The 7,956-nt window shown below is 32.2% G+C and overlaps 1 protein-coding gene across 8 annotated transcripts; it reads left to right on the top strand.

The window, feature by feature from the left end:
• The first annotated feature begins 3,586 nt into the window (after nucleotides 1-3,586).
• Nucleotides 3,587-7,621, top strand: LOC111379436 (ankyrin repeat domain-containing protein 13C-like). 8 transcript variants are annotated; one of them, XM_023002804.1, is made up of 4 exons: nucleotides 3,639-3,896; nucleotides 4,026-4,124; nucleotides 4,438-6,079; nucleotides 6,992-7,621. In XM_023002804.1, exons 3-4 carry the CDS (start codon nucleotides 4,469-4,471, stop codon nucleotides 7,322-7,324), a joined length of 1,944 nt encoding a protein of 647 aa, XP_022858572.1. In that variant the 5' UTR covers nucleotides 3,639-3,896; nucleotides 4,026-4,124; nucleotides 4,438-4,468; the 3' UTR covers nucleotides 7,325-7,621. The 8 variants fall into 8 exon arrangements, with proteins under 8 accessions (XP_022858570.1, XP_022858572.1, XP_022858571.1 ...); XM_023002803.1 differs by having other exon boundaries at nucleotides 3,639-3,939; XM_023002802.1 differs by lacking the exon at nucleotides 3,639-3,896 and adding an exon at nucleotides 3,587-3,603 and having other exon boundaries at nucleotides 4,026-6,079.
• Nucleotides 7,622-7,956: the final 335 nt, after the last annotated feature.

Genomic DNA, 7,956 nt, shown 5'->3' with positions numbered 1-7,956 from the left:
ACGAAAATCTGTTCGAATTCTTGGAACGGAACAAAAAAAAGTTGGGTCGAATGAATAATTGGATTGGGACCTATGGCTTCAATTAATTATGGGAAAGAAAAAGCAAACAAATTCTGTTCTTAAATTTGAATAATTTCCCAATTTAATTAGACCGTAAAAATAGATTAGTGCTTGTTATGACAAGGACATCTCCCACTTCGACGGACTCGTAGTTGATTTGTTGACTTGGCCTTGTTTATTCTCTTCTACTATAGACTTGATCTAAATAATACCTAAACCAAATAGATAATTAACAAATTTTGTAAAGATACTTGGTTCTTTAATCTTGTTGAGTTTAAGAATTAATTATATTCTTTTAAGCATTCAAGTACCCTACCTAAAAGATGCACGAGGAAATCATATATATAGGGTGACCCCAATTTTAATAGTGATTTTTAGGAGAATATATTGTTAAAAAAATGAAAGATTTCAAATTTACGTGTAAAATTATTTTATTGAAAAAATATGTAATTAAAAATGAGTCTGAAGAAAAAAATAAGTTTTTAAAAATAGAGGCTTAAACATTGACATAATTTGGTCTAGAGTTGGATTCTTGCCAATCTATAAAGGGTATCGAACACGTTTATTATCTTTAAAAAAATTCAATAAAGCCAACAAAATTGAATAAATACAATTAAGATTTATGCATTTAGGGCTTGTAGTGGGTCAAATAGGTTCGTACGATCAATGCCAATAAAAAATAATTATCAACTATTTAAACCCCTTTTTAGTGGTCATTGTTAATTTGGAAAAAAATAATATTTTGAATAGTGATTTTTAGGCAAATGTATAGTTGATAAGTAGAAAAATTCTTTTGGATTTTCATGCTGAATATTTTATTATGTGAATGTATAGTTAAAAATGAGTATGTAGAAAAAATAGTTTTCAAATAAGACCTAATTCTATCTATAAATTTTGTATATTTGTTTGCGTAAGATCACAAGTGTTTTATACAACTCCTTTCACAACTATTGTGTGGAGCTTGAGTTATGAGTGTCAATAGGGTGGTGCCTTGAAAATTCTTGAGAAGAAGGTAAATTTTCGGGAGCAATCAAGGATTTCACGCACTTAATGGAACAGGACAATGCTATTAGGGATGGAGTATTTTGCCATCACTAGTCCAAACAGTAATTGAATGATTTTATGTTTTGAGCAAAGTTGAATTGTTCTTAGTCTTACAAATCGAAAAATGCTTTCAACTCACTTGAAGGCACGAGATTCTTTGAGTTTATATCAATTCAAACTACTGACATGGTCATTAATTAACTTAACTTTTTCTATCTTTTTTTTTTCCAAATTTGAACTATGATTATATATTTCTGCAAAAACAATATGATAAATTATTAATGACTAAACCCAGATTAATTTACTGTTTGATAACTATTATTTCAAAACTTTTTTTTTTTTTTTTTTTTTTACATATTCATTTTCAATCACACATTCATACAATAAAATATTTTTCATATAAGTTCAATACTTTTTCACTATTTTTTAGCTATACATTCTCTTGAAAACTACCATTCATTATTTTTTTCTAAATAATGGATATCAAAGAAATGTCATAACAAAAATACAAAATATATAATTAAATAAAAGATGAAAATATATTTGTATGTGTAAGTTTACAAGTGTTTTATACAACTCCTTTCAAAATTATTGTGTGGAGCTTGAGTTAGGAATACCAATAAGGTGGTGCCTTGAAAATTCTCGAGAGGCAAAAGCAAATTTTTGGAAGTAATCAATGATTTCACGCACTTGATGAAACGGGACAATGCTGGTAGGGATGGAGTATTTTGCCATCACTAGTCCATACACTAATTGAATGATTTATGTTTTGAGCAACATTGAATTGTTCTTAGTCTTACAAATCAAACAATGCTTTCGACTCACTTGAAGGCACGAGATTCTTTGAGTTTATATCAATTCAAGACTACTAATATGGTCATTAATTAACTTAACTTTTTTCTATCTTTTTTCAAATTTGAACTATGATTATGTATTTTTGCAAAAAAACTAGGATAAATTATTAATGACTAAACCCAAATTAAGTTACTATTTGATAACCATTATTTCAAAAATCTTTTTTTTTGCATACTCATTTTCAATCAGACATTAGCACAATAAAATATTTTGCATATAAGTCTAATACTCTTCACTATTTTTTAACCATAAATTTTCTTAAAAACTATTATTTAAAACATTATTTTTTTTCTTCCAAATAATGGATATCAAAGAAATGTTATCGCAAAAATACAAATTACATAATTAAATAAAAGATGAAATTGTATATTTGTCTTTGTAAGATTACAAGTGTTTTATACAACTCCTTTTGTAAATATTGTGTGGAGCTTGAGTTAGGAATGCCAATAGGGTGGTGCCTTGAAAATTCTCAAGAGGTAAAGATAAATTTTTCAGAGTAATCAAGAATTTCACACACTTCATGATAGAGTATTTTGCCATTACTAGTCCAAATACTAATTGAATGATTTATGTTTTGAGCAATATTGAATTGTTTTTAGTCTTGCAAATCAAACAATGCTTTCAACTCACTTGAAGGCACGAGATTCTTTGAGTTTATATCAATTCAAGACTACTAATATGGTCATAACTTAATTTTTTCTATCTTTTTTCAAATTTGAACTATGATTATGTATTTCTGCAAAAACACTAGAATAAATTATTAATGACGAAACCTAAATTAAGTTATCGTTTGATAACCATTATTTTAAATCCTTTTTTTACATACTTATTTTCAATCACACATTTGAACTATTTTAGTCTTGCAAGTCAAACAACGCTTTCGACTCACTTGAACGCTCGAGATTCTTTGAGTTTATATCAATTCAAGACTACTAATATGGTCATAACTTAATTTTTTCTATATTTTTTCAAATTTGAACTATGATTATGTATTTCTGCAAAAACACTAGGATAAATTATTGATGACGAAACCCAAATTAAGTTATCGTTTGATAACCATTATTTTAAATCTATTTTTTTACGTACTTATTTTCAGTCACACATTTGCGTAATAAAATATTTTGCATATAATACTTTTCATTACTTTTTCACTATACATTCTCTTAAAAACTACTATTTAAAACATTATTTTTTTAAATAATGGAAATCAAAGAAATGTTACCGCAAAAATACAAATTACATAATTAAATAAAAGATGAAAATTGTCAGAATTGATTATTCCAATGGTTACTGAATTTAGGTACATATCTTTGATTGATCACTCAAGTTTAAAGTGTCGAATTTTGTTCACTGAACTAAAGTCCATATTTTCGATTGCTTAAAGTTTAAAATATTGCGTTTTGACCAATGGACTTTAAAAAATGTTATACGTTACTCATTTTAAACTCGGTATTTTTCAAAATTCAACATTTATATTAGTGAGTAGTGTACAATATTTTCTAATGTTTAGTAGTCAAAACTCTATATTTTAAATTTTAATAAGTAATTAAAGACGTAAATCTAAATCATTTAAGACATGTTACAATTGCAACAATTAACTCAAATTTTCACGGTGGAGCTTCACCTTCTTGTTTTCTTTCGACAGTTAAATACTTGAATTCTTCTCATTCTTCTTTTTAACTATCGACAAATGTATTTTGGATTGTGTCGTGCTTTCTTTCTCTTTGCGAAGTGATTTCTTGAATGAAAAAAAATAAAATTAAATTCTTGGCTTCTTCTCAGTACTCCGTTTCTGTTTCACTTGAGTCGTCTTTTTGTTTCAATTTTTTTTATTCTTTACCAACTGAAACAGATTTACCTTTTGATTGATTGGTGGGGTTGTAGAATTCTTTCCTTTGAAATTGATTTTGTGACTTTTCAGTTTCCACAAAAAACGCGTACACAACCCTTTTTCTCTTGGATTCCCCATTTCTTGCTCAAGTTCTGATTCCTTTCTTGTTTAGCATTTTTTCATACCATCCCTATATGCAATTTCTTGAATTTGTCTTATCTGGTTTGGATCGCAGGTATCTCTGTTCCATTCCTTTGGAGAAAAGAAAGAGAGGGGTTTGTTCTGGGGTTCAATAGGTTCAATATGAGACGCCTTTGAGGCAGCAATGAAGATGGTGAGATTTCTTGGCACTTTTGGGATTTTTTTCACTTGGGTTGGGTTTTGTCTGGATTAAGTTGTAATTTTTTGATTTTTATATAATTTGGCATCAGCTGGGTTTATTCTAAACGGGTTTGATTTTGATTTCTTATTTATGTCATGAAACTTTTAACTGTCTGACATGGAATAGTTTGTTTGGATTTATGTTTTTTTATTGAGGTTTGAGGAAGTAATTGGCTACAGCGACTACGTTTTATTCACCATATGCTGTTGAATTTGGAGATTTCTTGATTGGGTTTTACTGATTTTGTGTAACTTGGATAATATAGTGCAAGTTAACCTTATAAATACTCCTGAGGCATGTCGAGTGTAGATGTATCCAAGTATGCCCATAGTCCTGTCCATACTGCCATTATTTTGAAAGACTATGCTGGTCTAAGGAGGATCATGGAAGGCCTTCCACGGCTTTGTGACCCAGCAGAGATTCATACTGAGGCAGTTTCACTTGCTGAAGAAGCTAAAGCTGATGCCATTTCTGCTGCGATTGACCGACGTGATGTCCCTAACCGGGACACGCCACTTCACTTAGCTGTCAAGTTTGGTGATGAGGCTGCAACGGAGATGCTTATGCTTGCTGGTGCAGATTGGAGCTTGCAGAATGAACAAGGGTGGAGTGCATTGCAGGAAGCTATATGTAATAGGGAAGAAAGGATTGCGAAGATTATAATTAGGCATTACCAGCCAGTGGCTTGGGCAAAATGGTGCAGAAGGTTGCCTCGGTTGATTGGATCAATGAGACAGATGAGGGATTTTTACATGGAGATCACATTTCATTTTGAGAGCACAATCATTCCTTTTATTTCAAGGATTGCTCCTTCTGATACTTACAAAATCTGGAAAAGAGGTGCTAATTTGAGGGCAGACATGACTTTGGCTGGATTTGACGGTTTCAGAATTCAGCGTTCAGATCAGAGTATTCTCTTCCTTGGTGATGGTTCAGAGGATGGAAAAGTTCCTCCCGGGTCACTTTGCGTGGTCTCACACAAGGATAAGGAAGTAATGAATGCTTTGGATGGTGCTGGGGATGCTGCAACTGATGCTGAAGTGCAGCAAGAAGTGACTTCAATGTCTCAAACTAATATGTTCAGGCCTGGCATTGATGTGACTCAAGCAGTTCTCTTGCCTCAAACGACATGGAGGCGACAGGACAAAACTGAAATGGTGGGTCCTTGGAAAGCTAAGGTATATGATATGCACAATGTGGTTGTAAGTATTAAATCAAGAAGGGTCCCTGGGGCCATGACAGATGATGAACTCTTTAATTCTGGCAATGAAAATGAAACAGAGAACGAGGAGGTGGATGATATTTTGACGGAGGAAGAAAAATGGCAGCTTGAGGTTGCATTGGAGTTGGACTCATCAAATTTAAACAATGAGCATGGCAATTGTATTATTGCCCACCGCCATAGCTGTTATGAGCAAAGGGATATTCCTATTGAGGACATAAACGGATGTACTGATGGAGAAACAGAGGAAAAAAAAGGATGGTTTAATGGCTGGAGGAGACGAGAAAATAAACTAGAAGAGAAGAAAAAGGTTGGTCCTCCAAGTTCTCTGTGCGTAGAAGATAAGGTTAGCAATCTTTTGGAGGATTCTCCTTCTAGAAGTCAAAGTAAACAGGGTAGACACTCTGTGGAGGTTACTGTGAAGCCGGAAGACAACAGAAGAAGACATGACTCCAAAGCTTCTTCATCAACAAATTCTGAAGTTTCAACTCGCCGCAAGGATGGAAGCCCTGAGAATGAGTATAAGAAAGGTTTGAGACCCATTCTCTGGCTTTCTCCAGATTTTCCATTACGAACTGAAGAACTTCTACCATTGCTTGACATTTTAGCAAACAAAGTTAAAGCCATAAGGCGACTAAGAGAATTACTCACTACAAAACTTCCCATTGGGACCTTCCCCGTCAAGGTATGTTCCTTATGTTTTTTACTAGTTCTCGATTGATATGTGCTTCATTTATAATTTTCATTTTGTTTTTATTGAATTAATGGTCTTTGCAAATAAAGCCCTTTTCTTAATTGACACTATTTCTTATGTATATGTGATTATCTATTGTAGACAAGGATTACATAATTCTCTTATAATGGGAGTGGGTAACACAGTACACCAAAGTAGAATTATACATTATTGCTTTTCTTGGCTACACCATTAAGGAGGTAAAAACACGAGGTTATTGCAATTGCACGGATGAAGTTTTCTGCAAAATGTGTAGATAGTAGGTCCTCAACATTTGAATATTTCTTCCATCAGAATTACTAGATAAATTGGACAACAGTGCGCTTTCTTTTTAATTGCAGGGTATGCCATCAAAAATATTGGTAAATATGGAGATTGTGAATTTAGTAACCGAGCTTAATTTGTAAAGTTTTCTGCTATAAATTTTGGCACTATAAGATTGTGCATTCATATGGCTTTTGCAATGGAAGTATTTTAGCATCATTGACCAAGTATTTAACTTCTGTTTGTGAATTAACGGGACTCTAACGAAGCAATGCTTAGGTAATATAACAAAATGTTTGTCAGTGTGGAGGAAGAGAAGATGAAAGAAGTTAAAATTATCTTTCCTTCATCCTTGTTTAGGTGAGAACTGAAAATAAAGTTATAGGAATCTGGTTTCTTTTTGGTGCCACAAATCTTTATTAAAATATGGAAAGCATTCCCTCTTAATTCAATGGTTGAATAATTCTTTGCTCGTTAATCTTTATTACTAATCTATAAATATGACGTTAACTTTCTGTTCTGAAAACTAAAGAAAACTCTGTCCATAAATGTTGACCCACACTGTCCTCATTTTTTTAATGCATCTTTTTCTCGTTTCAGGTTGCTATTCCTGTGATACCAACTGTCAAGGTTTTGGTTACCTTTACAAAGTTCGAAGAATTACAGCCGTTGGATGAGTTTATAACGCCCCCTTCAAGTCCCACCATTGGAGGTGGAGAGCCCCCTGCAGTGATGCAGTCCTCCAGTTCATCTTGGTTCCAGTGGATAAAATCTTCTTATCAACGTCCTAGTTCATCTACGAGTGGTGCAAACAGTAGGGTCGAAAAGCTTCAAGATCCATTCGCTATTCCTTCTGATTATGCTTGGATTACCACGGAAGAAATGAAAAAGAAAATGAAGGAAAAAGGCAAGTTGAAGAAAGCTAAGAATTAAAAGCCACATTTGTAATCTGTCATCGAGTGGGATAATTTATATGGGGTAAAGGAGCTCTACAGGTATCAAATTGGTATAGTTGTTTGGTTGATAAACTAATTTAATTAATTAAACGAACAAGAAAAACGTCGTAGTACTTGTTGTAAAGATCTCTCATACCGTGTGGACGAGTATAAATAAAGAAAACTGAGATAAAAATCTTGTCCATTGTAAAAGTTGAAAGTTGTGATTGTTGTATATGTAAGAATGTTTTACAGATAATTTACAATGTTTTGTTACTGCTAAGGTTTATTTGTACATAGTGCATTCACTTGTTTCTATTACTGATAGTTGCCACTGATTCATTCCAATTTTGAACGGTTAGCGAATCCCAAAGTACATTGATTCTGTAGTTTTATTTAAATATTTCTGCTCATCAGTTCAGCTTAACTGTTTTCTTTCTAATTAGACGTTTGACTAAAGCCTAAAAAGGGAATAAGTTACTTTTAAGTAAACAAGTTTTTATTTATATGAATGCCGGGATAAAGTGTACAAAAAAGTAGTAAATTCTTATACATTAGTAGATCTTAAAAGAGTACTAATTATTTAATTCTCCAAGTAAATAGTAGCTTAGAAAATTCAACATCATTTAC

Source organism: Olea europaea, unplaced genomic scaffold, assembly GCF_002742605.1.
Source record: "Olea europaea var. sylvestris unplaced genomic scaffold, O_europaea_v1 scaffold199, whole genome shotgun sequence".
In the NCBI taxonomy this organism is placed as follows: domain Eukaryota; kingdom Viridiplantae; phylum Streptophyta; class Magnoliopsida; order Lamiales; family Oleaceae; genus Olea; species Olea europaea.
This window is presented reverse-complemented; position numbering and strand designations above follow the sequence as displayed.

Bases quoted from the DNA above. Each gene is read 5' to 3' on its own strand.
- LOC111379436 (XM_023002802.1), top strand. From the start codon at position 4,469: ATGTCGAGTGTAGATGTATCCAAGTATGCCCATAGTCCTGTCCATACT. The intron at 6,080-6,991 runs GTATGTTCCTTA...TTCTCGTTTCAG, and splicing joins TTGGGACCTTCCCCGTCAAG to GTTGCTATTCCTGTGATACC.